The following is a 15,633-nucleotide window of genomic DNA, read 5'->3' as shown; positions in this document are numbered from 1 at the left end:
ATCTTAGGCTTCAAGTTTGAACATTTTACCCATACTCTTACTGAGAATAACTTACCAAAACGATCAAACTCAAATTCACCTAAAATAAAAACTTTCTTCTATGCAATAAATTATTAACTAATCCAACCTATGAATAAATAAGATTAAACATTTTGTGATCTCTAAATTATATTTAGACCCTTTTTAGGCATCATAGAAGAAATCTAGATGAGAAAACATACCAAATAAGCCCAAATGTTAGGTCAATATATATGATTCATGAGAGAAATTTGTGCTCTTGAATTTGCATACTTTGGGGTGTGATGTTCTAGCATAAATATGAGAAGGTCTCTCAAGAAAAATTTGCATAAAGAAGGTCAAAACTCATCCTCATCATTATCGTGTGACTATTTGCATAACGAGGGATGGACATTGTTGCCCATTACCTATGTCTCCCATTTGCCTACATTATTTGATGATCAAGTCTCTTGTAACTCTTTCATTTCCTAAGCATTATTTTGATGAAGTAAATACCATGGCTCAATATAACAAACGCATCTAGACTTGGCTCTTTTGCAAAGGCGATTTGGTACTCCAACTTGTAATATAAAACACTAAAAAATAGTTAAAGTCAAGAAGTTTTGACTAATTGGAAAGGTCCTTATAGATTGTCATGACCAAAAAAGAAAGGTACTTATCACTTAGAAGATTTGGACGACAAGAGTGTACCTTACTCATGGTTTGAGAAAGCATTATCTTTGATATATCCTATTAGAATCCAATGAATTCGAAAAACTATTGTATTAATTTAGTAATAAGGACTTAGGTGTTGTTTTTTTATTTATTATTTTGCTTATAGTAATTTGCTTTCAAATTTCAAATTATTATTATTATTATTATTATTATTATTATTTGTTAACTTATTACTTATTTGTTAAATGTTTTTATTGAATAGAGAAAACCAAAATATTTGGTTTTTTCTAAACGCTAAAAGTAATCTATTGGATTTTTGTTTTTTTTTGTTTTACTTCTTAATACTTAATAAAAATAAAATATTAAAAAAAACTTAATTATTAACACTATTAAGCACTATTTAGTTTTAAGTTATATTTATAATTAATTTTTTTTTTAAAAAAAACAAACAAACAAACAAACATCACCTTGGCTTGTGTAGGAGGGCTAAAGATGGCTCGTAAAGCCCCTTCTATTAATTTAAACTTAAAAGCATAATCAAACTATTTAATATATTATTGTTTCTTGTCACTCATATAGATTCTTCACTTTCATGTTTGTATCCTTAAATCATATCAAATTAATCAAATATGATGGAGGATTTCTCTTCACAACCCATATTTGATTGCTAAAAAAATAAAATGGAAAAGAATAGAAAATAAAAGAAAACCTAAAACTTTATTGAAGAATTTCAAAAGGATAGGTCTATTTCTTTCCCCATGTTCCATATCCCATAACCTCATATCTACATATATAACACCTAACCCTAAAAGAGACTTGTGACATCTTTTGATTGGTCACTTATACAAAAAAAATTACCTAAAAATCACAAAAAATAATAATAAAATTATAATTTTCAAATGAATAGGGCCTATTGTTGGAAAAGTACCAAAACTTGCAACATTCGAAGGATTGTAGTCGATTTTGAATTAGACCAAGCACCTATCAAAAATTTTGGCATGGAAATAAAAAAACTCATAACCATCGTGATTTGAGTTAAAGTATGGTAATTTATACTTTTTGTAATGTATAAATCATATCATACATGTATCATTGGAGCATATATTTTGGCTCTAATCACACAATCCAATAGTCTTCGACTCGTTACATTTATGAGGTCATCATACCGACATTGACACTTGTTCGACCCATCGCACTTCTTAAATCTCTTTGATTACATGTTTTAAAGGAACTAAGATCATTTACATATACCCGAATTTCAATGTTTCCAAAGTTTTCCAGTGTGTTGAAGGTACTTATGGTGTTTCTAAATAAAAACAATGCAAAACAAGAATGAAAGTAGAATTGCAAGATAGGAAGAAATTCATTAAAGCTACAATTAAAAAAAATAAAAATAAAAAGGGCACAGGCCCATTTTTAAATGAAAACTAGAAAGCAAAACAAAAATATCATAGTCAACATCATGCTTACTCTATGTCAATTGAGTTATCCTCATTGACCAATATTAGTAGTCAACGGATAAGAAAATGGTAAGTTCTAATTGATAGTTTCATTACCAACAAGAGAATTGACACTTCTCATTTGTGTTGACACTACAAGAAAATGTACTTTTCATGACAAAAATTTAGGGGCGAATTCTACTTTTGTCTCTAAAAGTAACTTTTATGGATGAAATTTTAGATGTTGTCAACAATGCCAATTTTCTACAAACTTTTCCTAACGAATTTGAAATTTTTGTCTTTGAAAGATGTGGCGGGAAAATTTGGCACTTTTTTTTTGTGCAAACACTTTTGTGACAAAAATAAACTATTTCCCTACGAAAATATTTATCACTAATTATAAATTTTTGTGATGAAAATAATTTTCTCACTAAAAATTTCAACTTTTTATCTATTTTTGCTTACAAAATGGTTTCATCCTTAATTATATTATTTCCTGACAAATTGAGTAATTTTGTCACCAAAATAATGTTATTAAATTGTGATATTAATAAAGAATATTAATAAATAAGTAGATGATTTATACTATGAAATAATATAATATATATTTGTTGACACTTAATATTTATACCATAATATTTTATTTATATAAATAATAATAAAAATTAAGGATCCATAAAATTAAATACTATAATGTAGATTTATTTAAATTTAAATGTTCTATTATGTAATAATAGTATTGTTATGAAATGACAAAAATGTAAATTATTTAAGCAATTAATATTTATAGTGTAATATGTTATTTATATTTTTATATATATAAATAATAACAATAGATAATCCAAGATATGTAAGATTACATCCTATGATATAAATTTATATAAATTTCAATATTATTATATGTGCTACACATACATAAATACTACTAAATGATTTTTATTATATTAGGTAAAAGTTATCAATACAAGTCCAATGTAGTATTAAATTTATGTTAGTTATGAATAAGTTATAGTCCTCTAATTTGTTCTCATTCAAAATCATACCTTATTCACTCAAGAAGTAAATTTATACTAACATTTAGTTACCTAGTTTAAATTAATAGATTTTTTTTTAATTATTACTTGGTTTTTAAATAATTGGTCAGAATTAAATTTCTTAAATAAATTGTCTAGTATCTATAAAAACATTCTACCTACATAAAATTCCAAATATTATTTATGTGTACGAAGATATCATATATTATTAATAAATAAATAAATATAAGTTAAATAATATATGATATAATATATTGCAAGTACTATATGCCTAGCTCTATTTTCATATTTACAAAATAAAAAATGTCTAATATATATAGCACATGTGAAATTCTATATAAATATAAAGTTTTTTTAAAAGTTTTCAACCACATATTTATTAATAATTGGTTTTTTTTTATTGATCAATTATAGGTTTATTATTTTTAATTATTAATTACTAATTTATCAAAATTGATTAGCTATTAAGAATAAAATCTTAAATTATACCGCAAAATAGTAACTACTATGGCTACTAACTTGTAAATGAGTTTTTATACTTGTATGCATTTTTAATCAAATATTTAAAACAAATATAGTTATAAAAATAATTGATATATATCATAAATTATTATATGATTTATATTTATAGTGTTTCATTATGTTTGACATTTTTGTTTGGAATAGATGAGAAAAGGAAAGAAAAAAAAATGATGTAGAATCCTAATTTCATTTTGATCATTATTTTATTAATGTCAATATGAGCATTACACTTTGGCATTCTCCTATCATTGTCTTTCAATTGTACTTTTATTTTATATTTCAAATTTATCACTTTAATCCATAAGTCTGGAATTGAATTTATTCTAGCTATTAATAAACTATAATCCTCTAATTTGTTCTCATTCAACATTAGGTTTGTTTAGAGGTGACAAATTTTTATATGACTTGAATCTAATACCCTTTCATGATTTTGGGTTGAGTATAATTGAGTTCAAGTCAAATTTATATCGACTTGCATACCTTATTTAATAAATAAATAGTGTTGGCCTTATGGGGGGTCTAACAACCACCCTAATGGACTATGGAGAGTAAACTTAAATAATATAAGGTCCCTGTTCTGATCACCAATTGGTTTTCAGAACAAATGAGGATCTTGTCATAAAATACTTTGTGGTTAAGTGTGTTGTAGCCAAAGAAATCTTAAGATGAGTGACTCATTGGGAAGTACAGAGCACATCGATCAACAAGTGGTATCAAAGTCTGGTCACATGTTTGACGGGTGAGCTAGCGAAGGCCACGACGGTAGACTATCACCGACGAAATTAATTTGTTACTAAAAATATTTGGCAACAAAAATAAAATTCGCCGGCATGAAATATTGACGACTTTTGGGACAAATTTTATTTCATCAAGGAAAACTTTGAACGACGAAATAAGATTTTTATCACAAAACTTTTAGCGACAAGTCTAGGGCGATGAACAAGGCACAGAAGAATTTCATGAAGTCCTCAACAAGCTTGTGCTTGGAGAAGCAATCGTTGTACCCCATTGTGTATATCTTATCAACCTAGGCCAAGTATTTCTTCGCCTAAGTCAATAATGTCCTGCTTGACCTTAGCAAACTTTTCCCATAGGGAACTACCTCATGTATGACCCAAGCTCTTTGTTTTTTCAAGATGTCATTCTCATAAATTAAGAAGTTAATCAAGCTTAACCTTAAGGAAGGCAATTGAGGTTTCCAAGGAGCTTGTATGCAGTATGCTTCACCTTCTTTTTTATTGTTGCCAACTTGACAGTAACATCAATTCCTTATTTCTCCACATTAACCAGTGCAATGTTGTGGGCCCGGATCTACCAACTGACTTAAGTCTCGTATGCCCTAATGGAGTCTTGTACACAAAGCTTCTTATAAAAATAATTCTAGTTCCCATTCAAATCTTAAACACTGATACAAACCTGCTAAAGAGAATATAGGGAAGTTAGAAAAAGTTAGCAAAGAGTGGCAACTAAGTAAGGACATTATGAGCTCCAGTACTATTGTCATTCAAGCCCTTGAGTGTCACTTGAGCCTACATAGTCCTTGGTGAACCTTGAGAGAACATCTACCATAAAAGCTAGCCTCAGGATGTCTAGGCAAATGAATCTAAACCCTCCAGAGTTTGAGATTGGTCCTCCTCACATAATTGGAGGGAGTTCGAGTCTAAGAAAGTAAGGTTGTCAAAAAGGAATTTTGGAATCTTTGTCTCATATAGGATGGGAGTAGATGTGTGGTGCGCCTCCCAACAAAAGCAAAGCTATAGCATGGTCATGGCAATTAATGCAAGACTCTTCAAGATTCCAACTAGCAACTCGAAATGACCTCTTGAGACTAGGTCAGAGATTCCAAGCATGCCGAAATAATTGCCTATTTCAATGCTACTTGATTGGAGGAGTTGTCGGAATATTTAGACTGTTCCATTCCAAGCCTAGGATTGTTGGAGTGCATGAAAAATTATCCTAAGGATCTCTACATTTTCACGGTTAAAAGCATATACGTGAAAAACTACAAATTTATTTACTCACAAAATCATACTTATAATCTAGATGTTCCTACATCGATTTTGATTAGGACAATTAAATATAATTTTGTTACATCACATCTCATTTTAAGGGTTCTATCCTAATTTTAAGGGTTCTATCCTAAGAAGAGGTATCCTGAGACCCACTATCAATTCTTTTCCAATCATCCCTTTTTTCCATCAAGCCTTTACTTAGGAGTCGGAGGCGCATATTTGAGGATCATCCTCCTATTCTCTCTTTGCAGGAGTTAGTTCTTGAGATGCTGTGTTATTTGCATAATCATCAACTAATTGTGCAAGGAGTTGTGGGCTCACTCGCCTGTGTATAAACCCAATGGAGAGTTCTTACACCAACATATTTATTATAATGATTTAAATTTTTAAATCAAAATAGTGGTTTAACAAGACATCAAACCTGGTTGTACTTGTAGGTCGTATGCTTCTATGAGAGCGCCTTTTTCTCTTTAAGAGATCATGAATTTGAATTTCATGACTTGTGAACACCTACAAAAGACTCCTCTCTTTTCCTCTCTTTTTACTATTTGAATATGTACTTTTCATATGGTACAGCCTTCTCAGCGACTGCAAAAAGATATTTTCCTTTCGTCATCTTTAAAACTTTTACCCCATTGCTGGAAATGACAAGAATTTTTTACTTTAATGGAAGTTTTCAAATAGAAAAAGAAAAAGCTCAAGTTGAACCAATGCTGGGTTTTAGTACCAAGGGTGCAGTAGATAGAATTCTTTGTTTTTGTTTTTTTTCTTTAATTTTTCTTTCATCCATTCAATGCATTATTTGAGTTGTTAAAATTCACAAATTAGTGAAAATAAATGTATGTTTTCAGATAGAGAAAAAGTTGCAAAATTCAATGACCAAAGTTCAATACATCAAATTGATCTTAACATCATACATACTGACATAAATAAAATGAGAACCCATGAAATGGTGGGTTCCCATTTTAGGTTAATAATGGCCACAGGGTGAAAGTGAAAGGGAAAGGGAAAGGGAAAGGGAAAACCATTGTCTTATACTGCCTTTGCAGAGCTCCAATCCAATCTAAATTGTGGAGCATTTAATTCAACTGGCAAAGCATAGGCAGAGATTCACCTCAAGGCCCAAAGCATAGGCAAAGAATCACCTCAAGGCTCGCTTTCAGGACTGTCGTGTAGTTGATATTTGACCATTAAAATGTGTGGTAATTATAACAGGGGATTCTGCTGCAGGCTTCTTATTCATACGTCCTACCCAGCCAATATTGGTGCTAATTTCTCTGTCATTTTTCTCAAAACCCCTTCCCAAGGATGAAAACCCAAATCTTGTACACTTCCTTTCTGGGAGCTAAATTGGTTGGAAATCAACCATGTTCTCTTTAGAGTCTTCTTTATGCTTGGCAACCCACCATAATGTATAGATACCGGCGGGACACTAAATCTACCAAAAAACTAATGACAAGAATAAATCATTTTTCTTAACCAAAATGACCGTATTTATACTACTGCCCGGTAGTAAATGCTAAGATGGTACTGCTAGCTGGAAGACTCTCAGCTTGATTTCTGAAAAATGTTGAGTTTTTTCTTGTCATGATAACAGCTTGTCTGTGGTTAACATGAACCGACAAAGCAAGATGTCCATCCCAACATCAAAGCTATACGTCCCATTACAATTATATTTGTCTTCAACTGTATATATTGCTTATTCGTTGTATTATAGAAGGCTGCTTTTTGCTCCAGATTTCAACAAACCAAGAATTTACTTCCATGCATAGAAACAAAAACTTTGAATCATTGAAGGTTCATATGAGAATGGAAACTTCCCAGCTGGCTTAAGGATATAGAGCCATAGAGGGTTAGAACAGTTCTTATTGATGATTCTTACAGTTGCAAACGCCTGGTTAAATTATGAAGTTCAATCTGTATAATAAGTAACTATACCGCAAGGAAAATTAATGTAGTGCCGGGAGATTTATGATATGCTTGTAGAACACCAGTACGTGAGAGCTAGAGAAATGTTAATTGCAGGAAGAAAAACAATGGTTGTTTATATTGGAAATGAGCTAAAACCCTCAACACATTGAGATCTAATCTACTCTGGAACTGGAAGATAGTTATAGAAGAAGAATAAGGGATTAACAAAAGATGATTAATAGGGATTTAGTGATGAGAATTAAATGGCTTCAACTAATTAAGCAGGTACCCATGCAGTAGCAAATACAACATTGTGTCCTTTCCATGTGAGAACAAGATCTTCTTCTTCCTTCTTTAATCCCCACCCAGCTGCATGCTCATCAAGCATGTGCTTCACTTCTGAAACTGTGTCTTCACTAAACATAATGCTCCGGAAATTGGCATTTCTCATCCGCTGCACCCACCGGCCCTTCGGCTCCAGCCGCTCAACCCTCTGGGGACCCTCGTGTGCTATTACATTCTCAATCTTCCAGCAAATATCAGCTTCATACCACTGCCTCTGCTTGCTCCCTCGCGGAAGAAATGTGTCCATAGTGTCATAAGGTATCCATAGATAATTGAAAGCGGACCTTAATCTGCAGACCAAGTTGTTTGATGTGAAATCCGCGTCTTCATCTACTAGAATAACAATAGTTGGGTTTAAAGTCCGAAGGGCTTTGAGAAACATGGTTCTGTGGTAGGAAGGAGATGAAGATTCTACAGAGTAAGATGAGGAATTTGTGCTGTGAATTGCAGAAAGGGTCTCTTCTGGTATGTAATGAAGCATCATGTGACAGTTCACAATTAAGGCCTCGCCGCTTTCTGCATAGACTAGATGTTGCACCCGAAGTTGGTCGATTAAGGAGGAGAACCCATCTGAAGAAGTTGAAGGGATCACCCTAAACTCCAACATAACATTTCTAGACCTAGCGAAATTAACTAACTTCGAACCCAATTCTTCATACGAAAGATCGAGCATAGGCGGGACATCTTCGGTGGCACCGGCTACTGTGAGCTTGACAAGTGGGGGTCCCTCTGGGCGATTAGCTAAAGCATCGATCAGAGTGGGAATTTGCATGCAGTGGGTCAAGCTTAGGTCAACAATGTGGATGACTGAGTATCCTTCAACAACTTCAAGTATGGCTGCATTAGCTGCTGCAAATCCGAAGCGGTGCCATGGGGTTAAGTCGACAAAGCTGGCGAGCTCGATGACAGAAAACTTGTGGGTATTGATAGCAAGATTGGCGTGGGCATTTGCCATGGCGGTGAACATTTTGCAAGTTCCACTGTTGGCAGCACGAGCTATGAGAGCTCGAAGGAAGCCACAAGTGAGGCGCTGGTTAGAGTCACCGTCGGGTGGAGCAATATTGTTTAGAACCCATAAGATCTGTTGAGCTAGAGTGGCATCATTGCTCTCGATTGCATTTGCGCAGTGCACTAGCAGCTGCTCCATGCAATTGGCATCACCAAAGCTTCCAAGGGCCTTAGATGTAGGGAAGCCAGGCCATGGACGAGTTCGATGAATTTGATTATTGTTCATTGGAAGATTTGAGAATGAAGTAATTTGATGCAAGGGAGGTGGTGGAGTTTCAGTGAATTGCATCATGGACGAGAGAGAGAAGAGAAAGAGGGAGAGAGAGTACAAAATTCAGAAGAAAGCAGTAAGAAAGAATGAAAAATGGAATTCAGAAATCTGAAAAGGGCAGAAAGAGTGAAAGAGACCAGACTAGTAGTGGTACCTTGCCATTGGGAAACGACCCGTTAGTGGTGAATCGAGTACTGTTTGGGAAAATTCTGCAGATGAATCAAGAAAATAGACAGTTCAGCTTTTTCTGGGGGTTTTATTTTTCTTCCCATGGAAATAAAAGAACTGATCAGAAGGAGAAAATCTCTCATCCCGAAAAAGCTTAGTTAAAGTCAAATTCGGCAAAAAAGACCCGTCTTTGCAAATTTCAGACTTTTCAGTGTGTAGGATGGGTGCAATGAGGCTGTAGAACTAGTGTTTGATGAACCTATTCATGACTACAAGTTGGCCTAATCCCCCTTCATTTCTCCTTTTCTGTTTTTCTTCTCAGGTAATATGACACAGAGAAAGAAAGAAAGAGAGCTAGTGAGAGAGAGGCAGATAGGGAAGTTACAGATGTACTATAAAGGAGAGGAGGTGGGCTTGTGTTGGATTTTGGTGGCATGTGAGGTTGCCGGCCAGCGAGTTGTCTCTATGTGGGAGTTGGGATTTTGTCATATATTGTGAGGAATGGGAGGCAGTTAGCTTTGGCTCACTCACGGGCCATCATATCATGCACAAATCATTTTCTGCACTCCCCACTTCTCTGCTTAATCTATATTCTTTTCATCATGAGTCTGAAATTTTTATACCTCATAGGCTCATGCTTATGATATATTATTGATTGCGTCTCTCTGGGTGTTTTTATACAGAGGAAAGGGGTCCCTCAAATGACTCACCATGGCAGCCAATATCTTTACATGCCCCTCCATTAAGATAAATCAATGGTCACTGTCTAAGCCAATTGATCAGTTACACCCTCCCCTTCATTATTCCATCTCCCCCAGTCCTCACTCTTGTGGTAGGGAAAACTCTTTCACATAAATATATCAGCTTTTCCCAAATTTTCTTTATATCAATGTTCCCATCTCCTTTCATTTTCAATCAGCCAATTATCTCATGAAAATATCAAACACTTGTTGGCATTTTGATTTAATATTTTAAAATTCTCCAAACTTGATCCACCTGTGTCTGAAATTTTTGGTATCCAAACTTTTACAATCTTATCCAGGACCAGTTTTGGATATCCAGTGGAAATTTGAATCTGCCATATATGCAAGAGCTAGGCAGGATTATAAATGGGCAATATCGTGTGAAAGGGTGCACAATCCTTGGAACGGGTCCATATATCTATATTCCTTTCTTGGAGTTTCCTGCGGCCCACACGTGATACACTCTCTTTTTGTTTCCCTCCTGAACCACTGGTTCTTCTCCCAACCTCAGCCCCACCTTAAATAGACCACACAACCATGCCAACCCAGATCAAAAGGGACACCCTCTCCTCAAAAGCCCAAACCACAACAATATTCATTATTACCCTCCACATATTGATATATATATATATATATCCTCCCTTGCCCCTTCATGCATTATCACCTTCATCCCATTTTCGAAATTCACTTGTCAATGTGGGGTTTTATGAATTCATGTTCTCTCAGCTGATCATCTGGATGGATGAGCTAATAAACCATGACCCATCATTCATATATATATGAAATGTACCTTTTCCTCAATTATTCGACTGAAACAACAGAAGAGCATACTATAAGTGAGCATTATTGGTCATTCTTTTAATAGACGTAATCGTTGTCAGCACAAAAATAAGGTGGGACCAAAAGGTCTGACACCAAGAATGAACAGCTAGGGGGGCAAAAGAGAGGAAAAGAAATGTTGCTGGCTAGCTATCTTACCGTGTCCTGTGTGGCTGCAGCAAACCAGCTTTATTATTTCTCATTTCTAGCTCACTGATGTGATTTCAAAATCTACTGTGGGGCTCACTGTCGATCTTCCTCCAGGCTCTATGTATCATGAAAACCATGGGTTTATGCTAGAAAAGACTTCCCTTGTCGCCAAGTCAGCCTCCCTTAAAAGGTTAGAATTAAAAGTTCTACCATGTTCTTGACTTCCTTCCACCCTAGCTTTGTACTGTATCCATGCCAATTGCCAACCAATTTTCACTGTTCAAACTTCAAAGTGAACGAAAACTCTCGATTATCTGAGAAAGCTGACTCACTTTTCCCAATCCTCCTATTTAGTTTTTTTTTTTTTTCCCCCTTTCCCTTTTCCCTTTTCCCTCTCCTCTATGGGTATGAATTTTTGTGTGTCCATTAAAATGTGGTGAACCAGCATGCAGGGAAAACAAAAGAGTTTTAAGAAGAATCTGAGGAGGGCACATAAGGAGAAGCAAGTAAGTTAAACAAGTGGCATTGAATAATCCCTGTGAGAATTCTGAGGAGGATTCCTAAACTTTGAGATACAAAGACTAAAGGACACACTGGCTATCGTGAACGGTTCGACCATGTTTTGGATTTTCTCACTGGGGAATTCTCGAGCATCCATGCTCCTCCCTTCTCCTCCATTAAGACACCAAATAAAACAAGGGTCTTAGCATGAAAGTAAGGAATGTTAGCATGTGCTCAAGATACCCACATTATACAAATAATTCTTCCCTTTGTTTCTTTATCATATATCATAAGCATACAAGCTTAGGACTATACTACATTAAGCTCGGGACAATTACCCAATATGCATGGAGGCCAAAGGCATAGAGACAGCAGCATAGAATATCGAGCTACGGAAAAAGGACATTCCCCTTTTCATGTAATTTTAGAAGTACTTGTGACCATTTTTATTCCATCTAATCAAAGCTTGGCTCTAGCAAGTAACAACCCACCCAATCATTACTAAGAGTCTGGTATTCTCATCTGTATGAGACGGATTAAACTAACAAAGAAGATGGACTATACGTTAGCATCTAATTGGGTCTCATATACTGATTAATAATCTATGGTCTCTCCCCACCAATATGCTCTGTATATAATATGAAGAATTTATGAGAGTGTGACAGCTGTGACCATAGTAAACTACATTTCATTTTGGGCTTGCCAAAGACAAGTAATTAAAAACCTTAGTCAGTTCTCTTTTTTGCAATTCTAGAAATTCTTTTGGATCATTGTTGTAACTTTGGAAGTTGGAACTATTGTGAAGGCAAAGGACCATCTTGCCACAAAGGTAGGTAAATATTGCATGAATATGATGAGGATTCAAACTATCAAGCACATGTTGCAAGCTAATTAGGAAGGAAGTTTTTTTGGTAATGAGGTGAGCAATCTAGAATTGGTCATCGTCATTTCTTTCACTCAAAAAAGATTGTTGGAAATGACTTGAAATAGGCTATCAGGCTCTAGTAATTTAATTTATTTAAAAAAAAATTAAATAACTATTTTTAAAAACCTTTAACAAAAACTATTTTTTAAAAACAGTTTTTGAAAATGTTTTGAAGTAGACTATTATGCTCAAGTTAGGAAGTGTTTTCAAAAACAAAAACACTTCTGAAAAATGCCTTTTTATAACAGTTTTGAAATAATTTTGTTTAATATTTTATGGAATAAAAGTGTTTTTAGTAACTTTGAAATATTCTTAACATGTTTTTTATATTTTCAAATATATTTTAAAAATAACTTTTATGTATGGTACTTTTTTTTAATCATTTTCTATATTTATATAAATATTTTTTTAAATAGTCTTTAAAAAATAAATGAAAACAATAAAAAATAATTAAAAGATATTCTATAAAAACATTTTATTTTCTAATCTTAACCATAGAAAACTGTTTTTTATTTTCAAAAATAAAAATTTCAATTTTTTTTAAGAATAAAAAATTGTTTTCAAAAATAAAATCAGACCTTTAGCTCTAGTTAGTAATTGTTTTCAAAAACGATTCTAAAAACTAGTTTTTGAAAATTGTTATTTCATATTTTCTAGAACAAAAGTTTGTTTAAAAATTTAAAATATTTTTAACATGATTTTAATATTTTTAAATAGGTTTAAAAAATAATTTTGATGTCTAATGCTTTATTTTTAATCATTGTATATGTTTTTATAATTATTTCTTAAAACAACCTTAAAAAAAAAAAAAAAAAAAAAAAAAAAAAAAAAAAAAAACTAGTAAAAATAATTGAAAAATGTTCTCTAAAAATACTTTTTTTTTATTCTTAAAAACAAAAAACAATTTTATAGTTGTCAAATGTATTTTCCTATTTTTTGTTATCGAGAACAAAAAATTGTTCTTGAAAAGAGTTACCAAACAAGCTCTTACTCCCCACAGTTAAAGTTTAATAATGAGTTGAGATGGTTGAAATGACAAAGAAAGTCCGAAACGTTACCATTCTATTACTACTTCTAACTTCTAAACCAGCGAATGTGTAATATGTCGGTTGCATGAGTGACACCACCACCAATATATTTACTTCATAGTACTCCAAAGTTGGTTGGTGGAACAACAAAAACAATAAAGTGGAAAACCAAACCTCATCAAAACAAACTCAGAGGACTCATCTTCATCCTAAGTAGGTAGGTCGAAGATAAAACCAAGCATATGAAATTATTTTCAATGGATTAAGAAATTGGTAAGAGTGGGTTACGTATAGAATCTTGCATCAGTTGGAATATTTAGCCAAATCTCAAATGTGATATGGTCTTATATTAAAACTTGGAAGCTACAAAGCATGGTTGCCATGGACCTATTTTTTAATATGTATGGGTTGGAATTAAAATGTTTCCCGACCAAGAAGACGACAACATTCATGGAATTGTTGATGGGTCCAATCTTACACGGTGTTTGATGCTAAATTGTTAATTATTATCTATTGAAATTTCCTTTGTCATCATTCTTATTTCTAGCATCATATATCCTTTCTATTTTAGCAATTATGTGTTTTTTTTTCTATCTTTTTTTATGTCAATTGCTTCCACAACGGCCAAAATCAAGGTCATAACCATTGTTGCAAGGTATCCAATGGATCGGACCGTCCATTTTGACCTATGACTTGACATGTCAAAAGGCCAAATTAGGCCGACATGGTCCAAAGAAGCAAGCCATACGGAGCCTAAGACAATCTATCCCAAAGGATCGGGTCATGCTAGGCCTAAGAAGACGGCCCGTCGTGTGATTATACCAGTTCATTTTATTGATCCGTCCTAATGACATTATAGACGTTAATAGAAATTATAGAATTTTTTTTATTTTGTAAAATAATGGAAGGTCCAAAAAATACTTTTGTTTTTTTAAAAAAAAATGTTTTTAGTTTTAAAATGATAAATATATCTACTTTTTGATTTTTTTTTTAATCTAATAAGAAATTTTAGAAAATATATATAAAAATTTAATAAACTCTAAAATAATAAGAAAATGTTTCTTCTGCAAAAAAAAAAAAGTGAAATAAATGGGTAATAATGTCAAAATGTAACTATATTAGTTTGTCTTCCCTAAAACTTACACATTAATTTTAAATCATGCAAAAATAAAATATTAGAAATAAAATTATATTTATTAATTATTATATTTTCAAATTTCATTAAAATACTCATTGAAAATATAAAAATCATCTTGATAATCTTCTTAATAAAACTTTTTGTACCTTTTATATAATAATTAAATATAAAAATGTATCTGCTTGTAAGTGAAATTATAAATTTTTTAAAATAAAAAATAATTATACGTATATCATTATTACTGCATATCCTTAAATACATTTAAATTATATGGATTATTATTTTAATATTTCCAAAATTTTCATTTCGATATTTCCATCCTTAGTAAGTCTACTAAGTTCTAACACACCTAAGAGCAGCCCGATTGGAGTCCACATGGAGCAGGGGCTGCAGGATGTAGACGACGAACGATCCATCTGTTTTTAGGCCCGCCCATACACCTTTAAGTCCAGATTCTCTTATCCAGGCAGCCCAAAGTGCTTTTGATCCATTTGCTGCTTTTTGGGCCCGATGAGAAGCAGGACCAGCCCAACGAAAGGACATGTTCAGATTTCAATCCTAGCAGCCCAAACGCACACCACGTTATCCAGTACGTCTCAGTTTAACAAAAGGTCTACGTTATAACCCCATGTTTATAGATATAGATGGGGGCCCGGTGGAGACACAGTAAATGTAGAGGAGAGGTGTAGGTAAAGCCAAGTGGGCATGTGGCAAGTGGCAACAAACGAGTTGGGTTGGGGGAGGGGGGAAGAATCATGGACTCCCGTTTGGATGGAGATGGACACTGTGAACTGACATTTTCACGTGCCACAAAACATTCTTGGTCACGTCAGCATATGCATCCCCCAAGAGTTTGGGTGTAGAGGGTCAACCATATCGGAGCATGAAAAATCTGGTCGGATTTTATTGTCCCGCCATTTTAGGGTAACGCCACGTGAAGTCCATGC

General features: G+C 33.3%; 1 protein-coding gene across 1 annotated transcript; it reads right to left on the bottom strand.

The window, feature by feature from the left end:
* Positions 1-7,698: 7,698 nt before the first annotated feature.
* Positions 7,699-9,768, bottom strand: LOC100252691 (scarecrow-like protein 32). The gene has a single exon (XM_002279481.5). The coding sequence runs from the start codon at positions 9,233-9,235 to the stop codon at positions 7,868-7,870; it is 1,368 nt and encodes a 455-aa protein (XP_002279517.3). The 5' UTR covers positions 9,236-9,768; the 3' UTR covers positions 7,699-7,867.
* Between the last annotated feature and the right edge of the window lie 5,865 nt (positions 9,769-15,633).

The sequence above is a fragment of the Vitis vinifera genome, chromosome 7 (genome assembly GCF_030704535.1).
Source record: "Vitis vinifera cultivar Pinot Noir 40024 chromosome 7, ASM3070453v1".
In the NCBI taxonomy this organism is placed as follows: Eukaryota; Viridiplantae; Streptophyta; class Magnoliopsida; order Vitales; family Vitaceae; genus Vitis; species Vitis vinifera.
Note: the sequence above shows the minus strand (reverse complement) of the source record. Positions and strands in the feature narration are given on the sequence as shown.

Coding starts and splice junctions, on each gene's coding strand:
- LOC100252691 (XM_002279481.5), bottom strand. CDS start 9,235: ATGATGCAATTCACTGAAACTCCACCACCTCCCTTGCATCAAATTACT.